Raw genomic sequence first — 20,390 nt, 5'->3', positions numbered from 1 at the left:
TTTGCATGATTTACAGCTAAAATAAACTCCTTATTTAATCTGACCATGGTGTCATTTAAAACCCTCAGTTCAGTCTCTGTCTGACACAGGCAATTTTTAGATTCTGTCTCTTTAAGGCCCGCCTCCCTACAAGCCCACTTTCTTCTGATTGGCCAGCTATCAGGAAGCCCACTGCAGAGTACCGTTGCTATAGTTACATGACCATATATGTAAGACTGAAAATATGGAACGGCATTAATAACCCCTTTTAATGAAATAGATCATTTAGAGACAAGGTTCTTGTATATAAAGTCTGAATACAGAGTTTTTTTTGACATACTTGTCATCGTCATAACACTTTCTAGAGGCCAAAGATCGATACCATACTATATGATTGGCTCCACCCTCCATACGACCCCGAACAGGATAAGCAGTATAGATACAGGATGGATGGATTTACCAGACCAACAGCATGGGAGAACATCCCGTGTAAACCCGTAACACATCCTTAAATTTCATCCTTAATTTGTTTTCAGATCCTAAGTGGCTGTCCACCAACCTGGGGATCCTGACCTGCATCGAGTGCTCTGGAATACATCGAGAGATGGGTGTCCACATCTCCCGCATCCAGTCCATGGAGCTCGACAAGCTGGGAACCTCAGAACTCTTGGTGAGTCTTGGAAATGAAAAACCCAGGGATAATGCAGTGAGAGAGTTTCATCGTGATTTAACCGGGACTTCTTCTTCTCGTTCCTCAGCTGGCCAAGAATGTAGGGAACAGTAGTTTCAATGAGATCATGGAGGGAAACCTCACGACCCCCTCACCAAAGCCCACTCCATCCAGTGACATGTGAGTCCTCTGAAATCAAAACCAGACTTGTTAAAATGTCTGAACAGTTGACTGAATCCCTCTCCCCTCCTCCTCCTCCTCCTGCAGGACGGTGAGAAAGGAATTCATCAATGCTAAATATGTGGACCACAAGTTTGCCAGGAAGACGTGCGCGTCTGCGTCAGCCAAGATGATCGAGCTGTTTGAGGCGGTTCAGTCCAGGGATCTGCTCTCCCTCGTCCAGGTGTACGCAGAGGGGGTGGAGCTTATGGAGCCGCTCCCCGAGGTGGGGCCGGTGAGTCCTCTCAGTTCGTGGATTGATGAACAGAGCTAAACTGGTTAGCTGAAGCCTTAAAAAATAACATTTACTCACTTACCTCCTGTGGCATAATCAGTCATGCAGATCATTGTATGTGTATGTTTACTTATTATTCTGCCTTCACCTAAACCCGACTCTTAAACTTGATGGTGAACATTTTTTCATTCACACAACCAGCAGCTACAGAGGATAAATGATAAATGGACTTGAGCTTGAGTCTTCTGACTACTCAAAGCACTTTTACACTGCAGGTCACACCTACACATTCACACACTGATGGCAGAGGCTGCCGTGTAAAGTATCCATCAGAAGTGACAAATCCCATTCATACACATGCATGATGAAGCAGCGGGGTTAAGTGTCTTGTCCGAGTACACATCGGCCATGTTGCTGCGGGAGCTGGGGATCGAACCCCTGACCTACTGGTTGAGAGACAACCGACTCTACCAACTGAGCCACAGCCGATTTGTCCTCATACTGTATATGTGTCCATCTCAGATATGCCAGTAAAATCTTCATTCCCTCTTAAATTCTGTATATTATTCTGTATTTTGCCTTCATTAGAATCAAAGTGCTCCACTAAGTTCACCAGCTAGTCTTCTGACTTTGTGTCGGCTCATAAATCTAAGATGCACATGATCTGAAATTGAGGTTCTAGGTTTGTGTATTGCTTTGAATAATTACAAAACCTTAACCCTCCACCCGTTCGCCTCTCATTCATGGCTAGAGAACGTTTCTGTTACTCACCAAATGATCTCATACTCGACTGTAAAGCCAAGAAATATCCCTCAGAGAGCTCTAGACATCATTACACCGCATTGGTTCATATTAACGTGCGGGACGATCAGATGTGTAAGTGTTGGAGAATTCAGAGTCATCTGGATAACCTCACCAGCAGGGGGTGTTATCCAGCCGCGGCCTCCGTCACATCATACAGCATCACTGCGTTTTGAGCTCATACTTACAGATGACGACATTCCCCGGCAGCTTAATTCATGTCTCTGCCTTTTATTCCGCGGCTCGGCCTGATTTCTCTTTGTTTCACGATCGCTGCCGCTTTGAGCGTAGATGAAAGTGAAATAGCAGGCAGTGGATGGTGAAGATGCGGCGCCGTAAACAACACGGCTGATTCAGACTTAATCTGACATAAATGGGTCAAGGTTTTATAACACAGACGTGGTAGTTCCCCTAATGAAAAATTAAATGTACAATGCAGCGAGCGAGATAAAAGGATATCTGTGGACGGAGGAGGGAGCTGCTGCTGTCTGCGCTATGAAGTCTGACTCACAGATATCTGATCTGCTGTTGTCAGGAGATCTGAACGGCTGCAGGCAACGCAGTGACATCCCACTCCTGCACAAACCCCAGGCACGGACAGGAATGTGTGTCTAAATACATCCTTTCCTTTCACCCTATGGATGCAGCACGTATCTCCCTGACATCCTTAGATTTCATCTTATATCTCCGTATTTAAAGGCATCCAGCTTTAGCTTTTATTGTCAGAGATGAACGGTATTAATGCAAGAACCTTTAGAAAAGGGACAAATCTTGGCTTTCTTTCCTCCTGAAATATGATTTTTAGGAGCCATTTTGTTTACTGCAGCTTGTTTAAATGCTGTAAGAGACACAGAGGGAGAGAATACAGAATGGATGCTGCCAAAGATTGTCTCACCGTGTCTTTGCTGTGTTTGATGGCCCCCTGCAGGAAGCTGGAGAGACCGCACTGCACTACTCTGTACGGACTGCTGACCAGACCTCCCTGCACCTAGTGGACTTCCTCGTGCAGAACAGGTGCATTTAAAAAAAAAAAAAAAAAGCTTTTTTTCCCCCCCTCTCAAAGCGAGAGTAGAATTGTGTTTAGATTGGCTTTGGGTTTTCCCTGCGAGGCAAACAGCCTAAAAAACAGTAAAAAAAAACAGCATTTTAGAGCACAATTACACATTAAACAACAGCTTTGTGGAAACAGACAGTATCAAATGTGATCCGACTGTCTGCTGCTGCGACTCTTTCTTCTTCTTCTTCTTCTTCTTCTGTGCTTCAGTCTGCAGTCGTGAGGCAGTGCAGGAGCCGAGGAAAGCTTAGCACTGCACAGCTCAGCTCAGATTCCCACAAGGCAAACAGAAATGGGTCAAGCACTTGTTCTCCGCCTTAATTTATTCCTCTCTTTTCAATTGTTTACCCACCACTGCTCCAACTGCACACGGCCTCTGCAGAGCAAGCGGGACCTTTACATTAATTAAAGCTGTCCTTGTATGACGTCACAATCACAACTTATTTTACGTGAGCTAAAGGAGACCTGAAGGGGTTTATTTACCTCAACGAATGCTTGTCATGATTCTTTTTTTTTTTTGTTGTTGCAGAAACCAAAACAAAAATGTGCTCTTTTAATGCAGATTTAGCTGCTCACCGCCAATATTTCTGTGTTTCTCTCACGCTTTATCCTCAAATCCTGCGTAATAACACACTAACCTGAAGCTGCAGCACCGTGGAAAACCCCTCTCAGGCTTGTGACTTACTGAAAATGTGTATGTATGTGTGTGTGTGTGTGTGTGTGTGTGTGTGTGTTTTCTCCCAGTGGTAACCTGGATAAGCAGACGGAGTGGGGGAACACGGCCCTGCATTACTGCTCCATGTACGAGAAGCCCGAGTGCCTCAAGTTACTCCTGAGGGGCAAGCCGGCCACCGATATCAGTGAGTCACATCCTCTCTCACTCGAGTCATGTGTACGCACGTATCAGGCTCTAACTGTTGATTATCCCCTTCGCTCCACACAGCCAATCAGAACGGAGAGACGGCGCTGGATGTTGCCAGGCGACTGAGGAACACTCAGTGTGAGGAGGCAGTAAGTACAGCACTGCCAAGCTGCTCATTTTTGGACACCGTGATGGATTTTAATGGTCTAAAAAAAACTGACTCAACCCCCCCAAACGTACTCACAGCTAGCTAAAAACTGAAAGAAACGCATGTTGTGTTTTAGATTGTGGTTGATTTAACGTGTTGTGACCAGATTTAAGGCACATTAGTAAGAACACTAGATGGCAGTCAAAGGTCTGCCTCCAGCCTGAGGCCACAGTGTCAACAGAGTGGAAATAATTGTGCATATATGTTTGTTATTTACGCTCAAACGAGCATGCAAACCAAAAAAAAAAAGGACTTTTAAAAAGCAGGGTTAAATCTCCGATAAACAAATATAACAGCAAATAAAACAACTCTGTGAGCTTTGTGAGGGATAATTGTACGTAAAAAACACTCAAAGAATAATAAATGATGTGACCTGTTGTGTTAACGTTACCCAAATGTTTCTACTTTCTTTAATTCTTGTTGTTGGTTAGATTTGATTTTAAATGTTGTTGCTTATTTTTCCTTTCAGTTTGATAATGTTTTTTTTTATTTTTCATGAATTCTTTTATTCGTATAGCTGCTGATTCTTTGTGTTTGTGTGTGTCAGCTTGTGCAGGCCGCAGAGGGGAAGTTTAACCCTCACATCCACGTGGAGTACGAGTGGAGTCTCAGACTGGAGGAGATGGACGAGAGCGATGATGACCTCGATGATAAGGTTGTTTTTTTTTTTTATATTGTTTTTGGACTTTTTATGCCTTTATTTAGAGATAAGACAGTGGATAGAGTCAGAGATTAGGGAGAGAGAGAGAGAGAGAGGTGGGGTATGACATGCGGGAAAGGAGCCACGGATTGACCCCGGGCTGACCGCTTGGAGGACTACAGCCTCTGTACATGGGGCACACACACTAACCACTAAGCTACGAGCGCCCCATCATTAATTTGTTTTAAAGATTGTATTTAAACATGTCTTCAGCCAACTTGATACCATGAAACTAACAATGAGAAACACTTGTGCATCAGGAGGAGAGCAGACGCATGAACTGGAGCTACAGCTCTGACTAGTGGAGGCTGAACGGGGTTACAGCTTAGACACTTAAGACTTATTTTTTGTGTGTTTTGCTTTATCGTCAGTGTCCAAAAAACAACCCTGTCACAAAAAAAAGGTGAATTCAGTTCATGTAAAATGATAGATTCGATAGTCTATTTAAAAGAATAGCTCTCTGCTGGAAGCTCACTAATGAAGAGATCACACCTCTTAGTTAAATGACATGTTTGTCTTATTATGTTGGCTCTGTCCCCCCCCCCCCCCCCCGCCTTATGTCCCTCTGCAGCCCAGTCCCATCAAAAAGGACCGCTCCCCGAGGCCTCAGAGCTTCTGCCACTCCTCAAGCCTGTCCCCCCACGACAAGCTCTCCCTGCCTGGCTTCATCAGCCAAAGGGACAAACAGCAGCGTCTGTCCTACAGCGCCTTCACCAACCAGATGTACAGCGCTTCCACCGACCTCACCTCCTCCCCTGTGGCCGACGGACCGCCGCTGCCTCCGAGGAACCAGGGCAAAGGTCAGACATGCCCGCTCCAAGGGCTGCATCTATTTTCAGACATCCACGGTTTTTTAAAAATCTCTGGCTTTTTTTTTTTTAATTCCAGCCTCTAATGAAAATGGTCTAAAGGTTATACTGTACTGTGTCTGATTACTGTGTAAGTAACTGTACTTTACTTTGTCTGACAATGTTTGATGATATCCAGGACAGGATTAGCTGCAGAGAAATGCTTCCTCATCACTTTTCTGCAAAGTTTCTCCTTTGAGCTGTCAGTCGGTCCACACACACACACGTTTACACACCCTGCAGTGGAATGTAATTTGTCAACACACAGATCAGAGGGCGGGTTGCAGGTGTCATTAAGACTGCTTACACAGTAAACCTTCAGGAAAACATGGCCTCGGGAGAGGGCAGGGAGGCGCTGGTTTAGTCAGTGTGTGAACGAGAAGCTGGATACAGTCTTCATCATTAACCTTGACACAATGTACACAGAGTATATTCTGTGGGATGTGCTGCTGTCTCTGCAGTATTACGATTAAAGATAACATTCCTGTCTCTGTGGAGGGACAGTCACAACTTGGATTCATGGTCCTAAACATTAAAAAAAAGGCTTACAATGCACAACATCCATCTCAACAAGTCATTGTAACGCCATTTTTGAGAGTTTGAATCTTATTTTTCTTCAAACATGACATGTGAAGTTTCACCTGTTTCCAGTGCAAATGAACTCCAAAGCCCCCTGAAGCGTTTTTCTTACGTGTACTGAAATATTTATCCTCCAAAAAAAAAAATGTGGGCAGTAAAAACAATATGTTTTAAGCTTGCACCTAACATCTGACTTAAATAGTGAAGCTGCTGAAATTAAGACTGTGTTGCCGGATTTGATCAGCTTTTAGCTAGTAAACAAACACAAACTCAGTCAGATGGACAACACGCCTCCTCCTCCTCCTCCCGTTGTACAAAGATGAATCCAATATACCCATGTGACAGACGCTGACAACGTTGTACATTTTCAGCCAGAATCTGCGCATTAGTTAGGCATCAAAGCTTCAAAGCTGACAAATCAATGCAAGTCTTTGTGAAGCTTTGAGCGTCATCAGTCACATGACACTGCTTGGACGCGAGCTCCTACACGAAGAATCGATACAGGGCGGATCATTAGACAGGAGGCGCTTCAGAGCTTTGGTATCGTTTGCCCATCGCTACCTTTCAGCTTCGATCCTCAGGATTTATTCTTGTTCAGTTGTTGAACATTAAGTGATCAAAGTGCACTGGAAACAAGGTTGACTTGAGCCAAAAATAAGATTAAAAGCCAAAGTACGAGGCTAAAAATGGCACACATACATCCTCTAGATTTACATGCTAGCTCTTCAGATGCTACACTTTCTCTCTCTCTCTCAGTGGGTGCTGAAGAGCTCGCCCTTGGGGCCAGCTTTGCGCCATTTTCTCTTTTTCCTTTTATTCTTCTCTTGCCTCCGATAAGATTTCATCTTGTTATTTTTTTTCTCGTGTGGGAGCAGCTCTTTCTTTTTAAAAAAAAACAAACTAAAAACTAAAAAAAAAAAAAAAAAACTGACATACTGTAGATTCTCTCCCACACTCCTCATCTCGCTCTCTTTTCTTTCTCTTTTTTTGTTTCTCTATTCTTTCAGCTCCACACTTGGCATTCCTTGGCTCTCATTCGCACTACGCCACACTGGCTGGCACTCGACCATACATCAGTGAATATCCTGTTTTTACGTTCTCCCCCTTACTCGGCTGTGTGCCCTTACATCAAAGTTGTCCCTCAGTTGTTCTTCCTTTTACAGCTCAGGTTCAAAGGGTGGTGGTGTTTTTCTTTTGAGTAGATAATGGGACCATGTAGGCAAGCTGCATAAAGATAATCTTGCCTACATGATTTTTTTTTTGTGTTAATTTCTAGAATAATTTGCCACCATCCTTGAGCTGTAAACTCTTAACACAGCTGAATCCTCTCTGGCTGAGCTCTCTATCTGCTGCCTTCATCTTACTGTTATCCATATTAGTGACCAGTGAAGTCCCAAGAGACTGAAAACGGGCACATTTACAAACAAAATTCACTTATTAGACACAAAAAACGTGTCCAAATTCCAAATTGTAATCCCCCTAAATGATTTTACATCCCGTCGATTCATTTTGTCCTTCAAAAAAAAACAGATGCCTGAAAATTCTCCCCGTGTTTTCAGCACCTCTTTTCTTCTCCATGCTTCATCATCATCTCTTCTCTTTGACCTTCTCTGAGGTTTCTTTTAAGTGGTTGTGAGTAGGATGACGTTTTCTGTGCGGGGTCCTCATCACCTCATGTGTTTTATGTATCGCTCCTCCAGCTCCTCCCCCATCTGGCCCTCCCTCTACACTCACTCCAGGAGGCAGCTCCACCCTGTCCAAGAAGAGGCCTCCGCCCCCACCTCCTGGACACAAACGCACCCTGTCTGACCCACCCAGCCCGCTCTCTCACAGTCCACACAGTAAAGGGGGCTTGCCTGGGGGTGAGATGCAAGCCTGAGGCTCAAATATTATATTATCCAAAATACAGGTTTTATTTTTTTTAAGGTTCATTTTGGGGCTTTTTTTTGCCTTTATTTAGAGACAGGACAGTGGATAGAGTCAGGGAGAGAGAGAGAGAGTGGGGAATGACATGCAGGAAAGGAGCCACAGGTCAGATTTGAACCCAGGACTATAGCCTCCGTACATGGGGCACGCACACTAACCACTAGGCTACCAAAGTGAAGGATTACTTTAACAGATGCTCTTAACTCAAGTCCTCTTACTGTACCAGCGTTCCCTGAACTTTTCCAACAAACGTCTGCTGACAAAGACAGATACGCTTTGTTTAAAGGTTCAGAGAAAGCTTGTAAGACCATTTGATCAGATCAGAAGGTCTAGAATTCATTTTTACACCAAGAAACATTTATGTGTCGATGCCTCTTTGTGCAATTTGAAGATGCATACGTTGTAATGTCATTAATCTCTGATTTATACAAATTGAGTTTCTAAGACGTCCCGGTGCACTGTGGAGTTTTGGTAGAGAAATGTGAAAGTTGGAGAAATGTACAGATTATGTTCATCTTTTGTGAAACACTTTATCCTATAAGACAAATACAACAGTTACCAGGTAACGTATTTTCAAAGTGCACAAAGAGACGCGACAGGCTAGTGAGAAAAACGTAAACTTGATCTACAGTGAAGTAAAGTTTTCTTTAAACCACCCAAACCTAAACCAAACACACCTCAGTCATCTGACCTGCGGTCTTGTCGCCACCCGCTGTACGTGTATGATGGTCGAGATTTTGACTGTTGGTCCACTTTTATCATTTGTCCTCTTTGGTGTTTTGTGCATTCTGTGTCCCACATTTAGTAACCCCCCCCCCCCCCCCAGACCACTAATTAGAGGCTGACACATGATTGCACCACCTCAGTTTCCAAATATCACAGGCTCATGGAAAGCTCAGCCAGACGACGCCTCCCTCATTGTTTTTTCTTTTTAACCATCACAGCATGTTCAGTTATTTCCACATTTTAATTAAATTAAAGCCCTGGTCAGCGTTCTGTTATGGTGTTGATTAATCTGTTTGTCGTCATCGATGTTAATATTTTAGGAAGCGACTCCACCCCTCCGCCTGCCAGCAAGATGTCTCCAGTTTCTAACAAGTTTGAAGGAATTCCTCAGCAGCAAAGGTACCAAGAATCAAAAGGCCGCAGTGACGTTTGAGGCGTACCTGGTCTGACATGTTTTGCATCACTTCCTGAGATCAAATGTGTTCCAGTTGATCGAGTACAACCATCTTAGCTCATGGTGTTAAAAGTTACAGCTGCAGAAACAGTTTTTGGGGGATGTAACAGAGGCGTTACAGAAGTAAGATGGTTTGTGTTGTCAGCTTAACCAAACTGAACTAGTTTAACCCCATTTGGAAATCTCTTTTCAGCACTACTTCAAGCAACACAAAGTCTACACTTGGTCCAAGGGTTCTTCCCAAACTACCTCAGAAAGGTGCGGTCGTGGTCTCAGTTTTCATTTGACTTCACGCTGTTGAGTTGAAGAAGTTGTAAAATAATTGTCCGCTGCTCTCCACAGTGGCATTGCGGAAGATCGACACCATCCACCACCCGTCTATGGATAAGCCCAGCCTCCCTCCAGAGGTCTTCCAGAAGTCTCCGCCTGCGTCCGACACCCCGCAGAAGGCTCCGCTGGCAGAGAGGCCTCAGCTGAGCGACCTCCCCCCCAAACCTCAGCATTCTGAACTCCCCCCTAAACCTGGAGAACTTCCTCCAAAGCCGCAGCTCTCAGACCTCCCTCCTAAACCTCAGCTGGGAGACCTCCCGCCTAAACCCCAGCTCAAAGACCTCCCCCCGAAGCCTCACCTCTCTGACATCCCCCCTAAACCTGGAACAGGCGAGTCAGCGCCGAGGCCACCGCCCGGGGAGACGGTGCAGAGACCTCAAACGCAGCCTCCGCCTCCGCCTACGCCTCAGCCTCAGCCTCAACCGCAGCCTCAAGACTCACCCTCACCTAATCAGCAGGCCAATATAGGGACCCCCACCCAACTAGCTGCTGAAGACACAAACGGGACCCCAACAGGAACTGCAGAGACTCCAGTGCCCCTCCCGAGGAAGATCAACACGGTATGAAATTGTGTTTGTTTGGTGTGTGTGTGTGTGTGTGCAGTTGGCTAATACTAATGTGTACCAACAACTTCCTCCCTAGATTCCTGTTTTGAAATCGGAGCTTTTCCACAAAACACTGAGACATATTAGAGCAGGACACTTAACAGTCCAAAAAACTTTTCGACTAACTACTCTAGTTTTCTGAAACTCAAAAATTCCCCCACATAATTTGAACTCAAATATGTATTTTTTTTTACTTCTTTAGCCCCCCCCCCCCCCAAATGTGTGACAGTAGGCCGACATCAGGTGCAATCCATCCACATTTCGTTACACCAAACCGGTGCAAATTGAAACTCATGAAACCAAAAACTTCTTTGTCCACTTCTTGCTGCAATACCTCCAGTGTCCACCAGTGGGGACGATATGCTGGTGTGATAACATTCCTGCTCCTTGTGTGTTCAGGGGAAGGGCAAAGCCCGTCGGGTGAAGACGATCTACGACTGCCAGGCGGACAATGATGACGAGCTGACTTTTGTTGAAGGAGAAGTGATCATAGTTACAGGGGAGGAGGACCAGGAGTGGTGGGTAAGTAGAAACGCCTCGACCAGGGTTGTCACAAAGCCAAAATGATACCAGTCGAATTCAACTGATGTTGGGGAGCAGATGGCCTAGTGGTTAGATAGTGCCCAATGAGACGGAGCTGACTGCCCAGGTTCAAGTCTGACCTGTGGCTCATTTCCAGAATGCCATTCCCCGCTCACTCTCCTAATATCTGACTCTGTCCTCTCTGAATAAAGGCAAAAAGATCTTCAAAATCAGACGATATTGAGGCCTGTTTTCGACACCGCAGTAATAAAATATGAAGTCCTCGGCGTCTAATGTTGGGAAATGTATTGTTTTAAGTTACAGAAAATTGCAAGTTTTAAATTGCACAAATACATCGGCAGTGTTGCCAGTTTATTTGTGCAACGTTTCATTCATAATCCAGTTGAACCAACCAGTGAATGTGAATGGACCACCACTGCTCTCCGTCTCTGTTGCTCTTGTCAGCGTCAGTTTTAAAATATGACTAAAGATCTGTAGTTGTTCTAAAACTTCTGTACTTTTGGATTGAACATTCAAATAATGGAAACTGTTTAAAAACACGTTAATATAAAGTATTGAAGTATTAAAAAATGTTGACAACCTTCATTTCAACACTGCAGCTTTCTGCCTTGAAAACACACAAATACAAAACTGCAGCATTTGAAATGAAGAAAACTCTGGATCTTATTTTTTCCCACGTTCTCACTCTCTTCAACTTCTCTCCCCCCCAGATCGGGCACATTGAAGGAGAGCCGGACAGAAAGGGGGTGTTCCCCATGTCTTTTGTGCACATCCTGAGTGACTGACAGCCAGACAGACTTGCACTATGCCTCTCTCCCTAAATTGGGAGGTCCTGTAAATAGCTACAATAACACCTCTTGTCAAATGACAAGTGTCCTAAAGAAGAAGAAAAAACAAAAGAACAAAGAAGAAGAAACCCAAGAAGGCTCATCTAGCCATGGATGCCTCATCCATGCTGTACAAAGAATGTGTGTATTCTTCCTTTACCAGTATTATCTTAACCCTATAGCACGGCTGTGAACAAGCCACTCTCAAACCCTAGCACTTACCTAAAGTCTATGTTTATGCTGTTACTGTGTATATATGTATGTAAATATATATATTTGTGTGTGAGTGTATATACATGTTTTATTGTACAAAACATGTACCATTGCTCCCTCTCTCTCTCTCTCTCTCTACCTTTCAGACTAAGCATCAGGGCGGTAGGTTTTGAATTTTATCCGTACTAATTTCGCCGGCCCTGGAGTAATTATCAGCTTATATTTCTGGGAAAAAAAAAGACAAATAAGAAATGGAATGTGAAATAGGTCACGTCACTATTTGTGTCTTGCATACCTGTTTGCCACCAGAATCGACTGAAGAGGCAGGAGTCTCCCACTGACCTCCCCGCAGTGAAAAGAATTTCATTAAATGTACTCCTTGTTCTTGCTTGCTTTGTGTGTACACGTATTCTGGTTGTTTTACAGTATAGAAACCTGCTGCTACTGTGTGGTGGAATATCAAAGCCTGTGGTTCACTGTAGGTCACTAATTTACTCCTTGTTACACTGTTCACTGTGTGTATGCTCTGTGTGTGAACTCGACGCCATCTCCACAGTCCTTTGACCTTCTCTGTGCATGGTGTAACAATGACTGGAATTGAGTGGAGTGCTGCATTCAAAGACGCTCACCTCAGGGTTTGAAGAGCCACTATAATTAATCAAGCAGGACTACACAAAGGGTATCCTGTTTTTAAAGCCACTATTAATGACACGTACGGGAAACTCCAGAGGACATCTTAGCAATAACTTGATTTTCTGTCAAGACAGTGAGTTCCACTTTATCCTGTGTTCACAAATTCAACGTCTTGTAAAACCTCATGAGCTTGAATTTTTTTTTTTTTTTTAGGTTTGAGTTATGTTGATATCATTCCATGTTACTGGATCCAGTACATTTCCAGGTTTGCCTGTGAACCAGAGATGTCTTTTTAGAAGTGGACTTTGTAAAAGGCCGGAGAGCCGATGTATTTTCACCCCAGTCCTCACTGACTTGCAGTTCTCTCCCATGTGAAGGAACAAAACCCCCATCAACCCATTGTATCATTAAAAGTGCTGTACTTAAAACACCGCCTGATCTTTTTCTGTGGTTATATGCCATGTGCCTTCAAGATATGTCTCTGCCTCCCCTTGGAATTTGAAAATCTCTGGTGTGTATTAGTGCAGCATTTCTAAGCAGCTTATTAAGGTAAAGTAGATCACTAAGGGAGGTGATTTAAAGAAGCAAAACCACTCCTAGCTTTGATGTACCCTACAGGATATCAAAGTATGAATTTGTTTAAGTTCCAGCTTGACCCACACCTTTAAATACTGAAAAATAGCCCTCATGGTACCATTTGGTTGCCAACAATGGTTTAATGAAATTTGGACATCTGCAAATTCTGAGGGTTAACTGGTAAATGGACTGTAGCTTGTAAAGCACTTTTTTTTTTTACACTGATGTCAGAAGCTGCCATGTAAGGTGACCAGGTGAATTAATCCCATTCATACGTTGCCGGTGAAGCAGTGGGAGCAACTTGGGGTTAAAGGTCTTGCCCGAGGACACTTCAACATGTGGCTGCGGGAGCTGGGGATCAAACCTGACATTCCAGTTGTGCCACAGAATTATATTTGAACAGCCCTCTGCCAGAAAGGTACAAAAAGGCCCTTTTCCTAATTTAGCCCAACTGTAGCTACAACTATTTTCAACCAATTCTTCTATTAAAGGAATTGTCCCATTAAACAAAGGTTCACATCAATGACAGCTTTTTTTTTTTTTTTTAACATCAGGAATGAAAAACTTATTTGCACTCAATTATTGAAGACAATTTCAAGGAGAAGTTCACTGAATAAAGCTTTTATTCCATTGCAACCAAAGTTCGACATCCAACTCTTGCCCTTCTTTGGATTTTAACATCAACACAGGAAAAAGACTCTTCAAGACAACATAAATACTTTGTGTCAAAACACAAAAGATACAAAATAAAACTGTTCAAATCAGTAATACCAGAATACTGGTAAACCTATTTACAAACTTGGGCTTTTTTTGACACTTGCTCCTTCTCCACCGACTTGATGACTCCCACAGCGACTGTCTGCTTCAGGTCTCGTGCTGCAAAGCGACCTGAGAGCAAGAGAAAGGCAACTGTGATAACTGCAAAACCAGGCATGATAGAGATTCACACTAAAATGGTTTGATGTTATACCTAAAGAAGGGTACGTGAAGAAGCTCTCCACACACATGGGCTTGATTGGAACCAGCTTGACTGTGGCAGCATCCCCCGACATCAGAATTTGTGGATGATCCTCCAGCTTCTTCCCTGTGCGGCGGTCAATCTTCTCCCTCAGCTCTGCAAAGCGACAGGTGACGTGGGCCGTGTGGCAGTCCAGCACAGGGGAGTAGCCCGCTTTTAGCTTCCCTGGATGATTCAGGATGATCACCTAGAGCCAGAAAAATCCACGAGTTAAAAAAAAAGGGCGGGCAAGTTTCACATTAATATTTAACTCTCAAGTCATTCTACCAACCTGAGCCTCAAAGCTGCTGACATCTGATGGAGGATCCTGCTGGGCGTTGCCGGCCACATCTCCACGCCGGAGGTTCTTCACGGCCACGTTCTTGATGTTGAAGCCTACGTTGTGTCCGGGCAGAGCGGTCTGCAGGCCCTGGTGGTGCATCTCGATGGACTTCACCTCTGCTGTGAGCTTGGCGGGCGAGAACATCAGAGTCATGCCGGGTTTGAGGACACCAGTTTCAATCTTACCCACTGGAACGGTCCCAACTCCTGCAGAAAAAACAGAGACCAGTTAAACCAACTCAAGCTGTTAAACAACTTAAGTCCTGTTTTCCACCAATAAGCATGACAAGTTTGCATTAGACCTGCTGAGCCTCATTTCTAATTAATTAAGTTCACCGACTGATTAGACAAAAGACTTTAAATTAGCATGATTAAAGTCAGCTTTGAGCTACATTTCCAACCTCCAATTTTGTAGACGTCCTGCAGGGGTAATCGTAGCGGCTTGTTAATGGTGCGAATTGGTGGTTGAATTGAGTCCAGGACTTCGAGTAGAGTTCTGCCGCTTGCATTTCCTTCCCTCCGTCTTGCCTTCCAGCCTTGAAACCATGGCATCTGCATGAAGATAAAAAAAACATTAAAAAAGAAGTTGCACTTCCTCAGCAGAGTTCAAATTCCCAAAAATCACCCTTTACCCTCTGAGTTGCGGTGATCATGTTCTCCCCAGTCCAGCCGGAAATCGGAACGAATGGCACCGTCGCCGGGTCGTAGCCAATCTTCTTGAGGAAGCTGCTCACACCTCGGGCCACTTCATCGAAGCGCTTCTGGCTGTAAGGCGGCTCAGTCAGGTCCATTTTGTTCACGCAGACGATGATCTGCTTCACACCCAGCGTGTAAGCCAGTAAGGCGTGCTCTCTGGTCTGACCACTTCTTGACACACCGGCCTCAAACTCTCCTTTGGCTGCCGAGACCACCAGGAGGGCAACATCAGCCTGAGAAGACATTAAGGGGTTACACATGTCATTCAACTTCCTTAAAATGATACAGTCATGTGCTGCTTACCTGTGAAGTCCCTGTTATCATATTTTTAATGAAGTCCCGGTGGCCAGGAGCGTCTATTATAGTCATGGTATATTTCTGAGTGTTAAATTTCAGCAGTGAGATGTCGATGGTGATTCCTCGCTCACGCTCAGCCTTCAGCTTGTCCAACACCCAGGCAAACTTGAAGGAACTCTTCCCCATCTAGAAAAACAAAAAAACAAAGTTAAAACAGTCCCAACCTTTCAAAGTGCAGTGGTTGAACAGCAGGTGTGTGTTCTCACCTGTGCTGCAGCTTTCTCAAACTTCTCCAGTCTCCTCTGGTCGATACCTCCACATTTGTAGACGAGGTGGCCAGTGGTGGTGGACTTGCCGCTGTCCACATGGCCGATGATCACCACGTTCACGTGAGTCTTCTCTTTTGCCATGCTTTAAAGGTGGGGGGGGGGGGGGGGGGGGGCTGCTTCCCTAACAACTTAACTGTACACTTCTCAGCTGCAACGACCACGTTCACACTTCTAAATACTTCAATGGATGGATAGATCTGACCAGGCAGCGAGGATCACTTTATAAGCTCGACTCGGCCTCATAATTAAAGTCAGGTGTGCAGCCTGATCAGGATTAATTGGAGTCTGATGTGTCTCTTTGTTGTTCGAGTCACTATGACGTCATTGCCACCGAGACATTATAAATTAATACAAAACATGTTGCACAAATGTTTTTTATCAAGTGCAGTGAGAACGATTAAAGGAGTGGCTCAGCGTGACCTCATCAAGTATCACCAATTTATTAGAAAAAAAACACACTTGACAAAGGTTGAGAGGGACCGAAGCGTTGTGATTTCTCTAATAAATTGGTGATACCCTGCCTGATAGTTTATTGCCCTACGCACCTACTTCATGAGATAGTTGGATGTGTGAACACGTCTTTAAAAAAACATTCGTCCCCACCCTGTTTTTATTGTGTTTATGGCAGGTTTACAGATAACAAAACTCATATCTCACACTATCAGTTCTGACTGCAAGGCATGTCACACATTGTCTTGCAGCTGACACCTTAATATTTACAGTCTTTGGTTGCCAGTTAAAGTAAAATAACCCACTTTAAATTAAGTGTTTGTTTTTTTTGATGCCACTTCTTAAGTTTATCTTAACTGAATTTATATCTACATATTAAGTGAAAAAATTCCAGAATAATACCAATGTAAGTTAATATGTTTAGACCTATACTAAGTCCTTACTTTACTTAACCAGCCTAGTGAATAAGTAGGCTTCTTAACTACTACTAAGGTGGCTCAGGGGTCAAAATGGAGGGTCAATTTGGAGCCCTAGCGCCACCTAGAGCTTTTTTTAGGGAATAATTAGCTTTTTGCTTTGGGACACTTCCGCAGGAATGAAAAAGTGTCAAATCTAAACGATAACTAAAGGATGAAAAGAAGCCGCGGTGAGTTAGTCGTAATGTTCAAGTGGATGTTGAAACACGGCGGAGGGTCGGGGCTGACCGGGCGGGGTTCTTCTCACTTTAAAGGAGGAAGGTGAACAACTTCCCCCTCCGCGCTCAGAGGTGGGTCAAACCGAACTCCCCCCCCCCCCCTCCCCCTCTCTCCTCTCTCTCCCTCTCTCTCGTTTGACGGCCACGGTGACGCTCGACAACTAACCCGGAAACAGCAGCCGCAGCAAATCGCTTTTCTTCTTCTCCTTTCAAGCCGCATACTGCTGGCTGGCTTCTAGCGTGGTATCCAGACGTCGACTCCCGTGTTTCTCCACGAGCATCAAGGTAAAGAAAACCCCACATTTAACCACTTTATTTCGCTTTTTTTCCTGTCTTCTTTAACTCACCGCTGTTACCATCCACCGGTGGTCATGCAGTGTGGCATGCATTCAGTGTTACATTTGAGGTAAATTAATGATGAATCATGAACGTGTCCGGCGAATTCAAAACCCCATGTGTTGTGAAGTTTTAAAAGAAAAATACAAATAGTGTTGAAAATTGTTTGAGTTTAACAGCTTGGAGCCTCTCTTCCTCTTTTTCGGATCATAGGTTTCTTAAGGTAGACGCTGCAAGCGAGGTTTCTTCCTTTATTTGGCCAGAGGCATTGAATGTTACACGCTTGACCCATATATCTCCAACGCCAAGTTACCAGGAGTGTTTAGCCTGGGCTAAACTATCTTATCCAGGTGATCCATGCATGCAGTTTTAAACTAACCGTGTGGCTTTGCTGGGATTTAAAGACTGCTCGCTTGCAGGCAGCAACAATGATGCACCGTTAAAGCTGCGTTAAAGGAAATGCATGCACACACTGACAGCTGGAGCATGCTTAGAGCTGGTGTGTGTGTGGGGGGGATCATTTTCATTTCAAACATAGCTCAAAGAAAGATTTTAATACAAGTTTCACAAACTGTCTTTTCAGTAGTTATGGGGGGAAAAAAAGCATCAGGCAGTTTCCTGAAGAAATAGTTGCAATACTTGAATGTAAAAAAAATCTCCTGAATCACTTTGCCAAATTCATGACTTAATGTGATTTTGCTGAGAGGATCCCAGCATCATGAGTTGCAGCTGTTGGGTATGTTGATTCACTGGGGGGGAATAAAATTGCTGGTAAAACATGCATAGTAACATCACTTGAAACCATCTCACAGCTTGGACATTTTTAAAGTTTTTTTTTTTTCTGTGCATAAGATGGGCACAACTGAACCATGACATGTAAGTAAGGTCTGTGTGATTTTTCTCTCTCCGCCTAGTTTTTCTGAATGCACGCTGAGTGAAAGTGGAAGTGAAACGCCCGAGCGAGACAGATTAGATTGCAAGTGCAGCTCTGTTGTGGTTGTGACGTCTTTTTAAAAAAAATAAAAAAATAGGTCTCAAACGTCTCACGCTCTCCGCTCGAAGACTGTAAAAGATCCTTTTAGAAAACATGCTCAAGTGTAAATCAAAGCCAGTATCTTAAGGGCAGAAGTCATTTCATTGTGTTACTATGCTGCTACTTTTACCTCTCATCCACTTTTTTTAATCTTTTTTTTTTTTTTATGTCAGTAAAGTAAACATGAACAAACCCAGGTCTGCAGTGTAAAATAATACGCTTGCAGGTTATCTGGCTCATCACCGGTTATCTCTCCTTTTTCGCAATCCGTCTTCCTCTTATCTGCCTCTGTGCATTCTGAAAGAAGGAAGTATCTCCTTTCACTCAATGTAAAGACATTTTCCGTAATAGATGGAGCCACACGTCTGCTCTCTCAATCTTCAAGTCAGCGTCGAGCGTGTGAACGTGTGCCGGAAAAACTGAGGACAAATACCTGACAATTTTCCAGTTGTAGGACTGAGACGTGGTGCAACTTGTTGTGCCATGCCTCACTCTCCGGTGTGGATGGATGGGCATAGTACTGAGGAGTGGATAACGCTGAAAGAGACTTCAATATGTCATTTTTGGATTCATGTTGCAGCAGGAGCTACAAAGGTTACTAAAGTGTGGAAGAAAGATCTAATTCAGCGAGTTCAGGAAGTAACCGTTCAGATCTTTTTTTCTCACCACATCGACTTGTGACGCTACGATGAAAAGAGAATACGGATCATTGGGCAGAATGTATGTTCTTGTAAACTCCAGTGTGATGCAGGTGGAGGCATGCTGCTGTATTTAGACACGGCTTTTCTAAATAAGAAATATAAACAAGTATTTTATGCTGTTGCAACATTTTCACACAAAGCAAACAGAAGAAGCTAACAAGAGGACATCATCATGTTTTCAGCTATTACATGATGCCTTTTTTTGTTATGCATATTGCTGATCTGTTGATTAGTTTGCACTGTCCTCATTCAATAAATAAATCACCTGGCTGTAACTTTGTTTGGCGCCCCAACTTTGGGTCATTTCCTGTTTTTAATTTCCCAAAAATGAGCAAACAAACTCCTGCACACGGTCGATAAGGGCGCACTCACACTACGCAAAGATGCATCTGCTAATGAAAAGAGGATGCGTGGTGGAGTCCTCGTCCGCACATCAGAAAAAAAACCCAGAATCAGGCTATTTATTGATGTGGCTTATGTTGAGTCATTTTGGAAACAGCCTTAATGCTCGGGGATGTCTTTGATAACGGAGGCGGTGCTCATACTTCATGTCCACGTTGTGTAACCGTGTTTGTGCTCGTGCATGAACTGTACCGTGCTTCTCCAAACTGTGCCAGGGACCAGGATGTGAACCGTGCTTAAGAGGGACCAACCACTCACACGCTGGTCTATTGAACTGGACTTCTGGGGTCAAACGTGCGGTATGGACTGCCTAGTTTGAGTTTGAGTGCTCCCTAGATTACACAAATACATCAGCACTATTTTTGTACAAAACTGTTGCCAATGATTTTGTGCTATTTAGACCGTGCTCTCTCTCTCTCTCTCCCTCTCTCTCTATATCTATATATATATATATATATATATAGCTGAAGATCCATAGTCCTTTTAAAGCTGTCAATCCATCATCGAAACAACAGATATTGTATCGTTTTAAAATGCAGGATTTCAAAAAGTATGGACGTATAGAAAAGGTTGACCACCTTAGTTTGCATCATGGGAGCGATAACAACAGGCACAGATAAGTTAAGGATATGAACAAAATAGTCTCTTTGCTGTTCTAATCTAAAGGCCTAAAATTCAAACTTGAGTTTCTCTTTCAGTCCTACCCTACTTCTTGAAAAGTCTACTGACCACACACCATCTCCAGCAAATGTATTGTCTGGTTCAGACAACTGTAGACACTGCAGATCGGCTGATAACACATGCAGCGGCAGAGTGAGTGTAGTGGTAGTTATTTTAATTATTCATCATTTTTCCAGGAGTCCTTCGAGGACCTTTTGGGCAGAGCTGCAGACTCATACAGCTACATTTAACAATCCAGGAGATGTGTTATCACATGAATATAGAAAAACACAGATTCCTACATGTTTGACTTGTCTGGTATGTCATAAGTCATAAGGGGTCTGGAGGCCTTGCCCCTTAAACACACCCAGTGTCACAGAGCGGCTGGTCCCAGGTTGGGTTTCTGCAGTTATTCTCGGTATGAGGTTCACTCCAGTCATACCACGCGTCTCATCTGCTATTGTT

The 20,390-nt window shown here is 43.9% G+C and overlaps 3 protein-coding genes across 6 annotated transcripts in view; 2 read left to right on the top strand and 1 right to left on the bottom strand.

The window, feature by feature from the left end:
- The window catches only part of asap1b (ArfGAP with SH3 domain, ankyrin repeat and PH domain 1b), a 60,648-nt gene extending 47,808 nt beyond the window's left edge, over window positions 1-12,840 (top strand). The window contains exons 15-29 of one of the 4 annotated variants that reach the window (XM_061064951.1): window positions 516-649; window positions 738-829; window positions 917-1,103; window positions 2,833-2,918; window positions 3,703-3,818; window positions 3,902-3,969; window positions 4,576-4,683; window positions 5,300-5,528; window positions 7,163-7,231; window positions 7,856-8,017; window positions 9,128-9,206; window positions 9,455-9,519; window positions 9,604-10,151; window positions 10,596-10,718; window positions 11,450-12,840. In XM_061064951.1, coding sequence (XP_060920934.1) covers window positions 516-649; window positions 738-829; window positions 917-1,103; window positions 2,833-2,918; window positions 3,703-3,818; window positions 3,902-3,969; window positions 4,576-4,683; window positions 5,300-5,528; window positions 7,163-7,231; window positions 7,856-8,017; window positions 9,128-9,206; window positions 9,455-9,519; window positions 9,604-10,151; window positions 10,596-10,718; window positions 11,450-11,524 — 2,141 coding nt within the window. In that variant the 3' untranslated portion in view covers window positions 11,525-12,840. The remainder of the gene's footprint in view (window positions 1-515; window positions 650-737; window positions 830-916; window positions 1,104-2,832; window positions 2,919-3,702; window positions 3,819-3,901; window positions 3,970-4,575; window positions 4,684-5,299; window positions 5,529-7,162; window positions 7,232-7,855; window positions 8,018-9,127; window positions 9,207-9,454; window positions 9,520-9,603; window positions 10,152-10,595; window positions 10,719-11,449) is intronic. The other 3 variants (XM_061064952.1, XM_061064953.1, XM_061064954.1) reach the window with 3 other exon arrangements.
- A 757-nt stretch (window positions 12,841-13,597) lies between these two features.
- Window positions 13,598-15,740, bottom strand: eef1a1l3 (eukaryotic translation elongation factor 1 alpha 1, like 3). Its single transcript, XM_061064650.1, has 7 exons — window positions 15,587-15,740; window positions 15,327-15,506; window positions 14,960-15,256; window positions 14,729-14,879; window positions 14,278-14,534; window positions 13,959-14,193; window positions 13,598-13,876 (listed from the first exon to the last, which is right to left on the bottom strand). The coding sequence occupies exons 1-7, from the start codon at window positions 15,728-15,730 to the stop codon at window positions 13,776-13,778; spliced, it is 1,365 nt and encodes a 454-aa protein (XP_060920633.1). The 5' UTR covers window positions 15,731-15,740; the 3' UTR covers window positions 13,598-13,775.
- A 1,180-nt stretch (window positions 15,741-16,920) lies between these two features.
- fam49bb (family with sequence similarity 49 member Bb) overlaps window positions 16,921-20,390 on the top strand; it is a 35,971-nt gene continuing 32,501 nt past the window's right edge. The window contains exon 1 of the mRNA XM_061064991.1: window positions 16,921-17,078. The gene's annotated coding sequence lies outside the window, so the exon portion shown is untranslated. The remainder of the gene's footprint in view (window positions 17,079-20,390) is intronic.

Source organism: Labrus mixtus, chromosome 19 (genome assembly GCF_963584025.1).
Source record: "Labrus mixtus chromosome 19, fLabMix1.1, whole genome shotgun sequence".
Lineage (NCBI taxonomy): Eukaryota > Metazoa > Chordata > Actinopteri > Labriformes > Labridae > Labrus > Labrus mixtus.
This window is presented reverse-complemented; position numbering and strand designations above follow the sequence as displayed.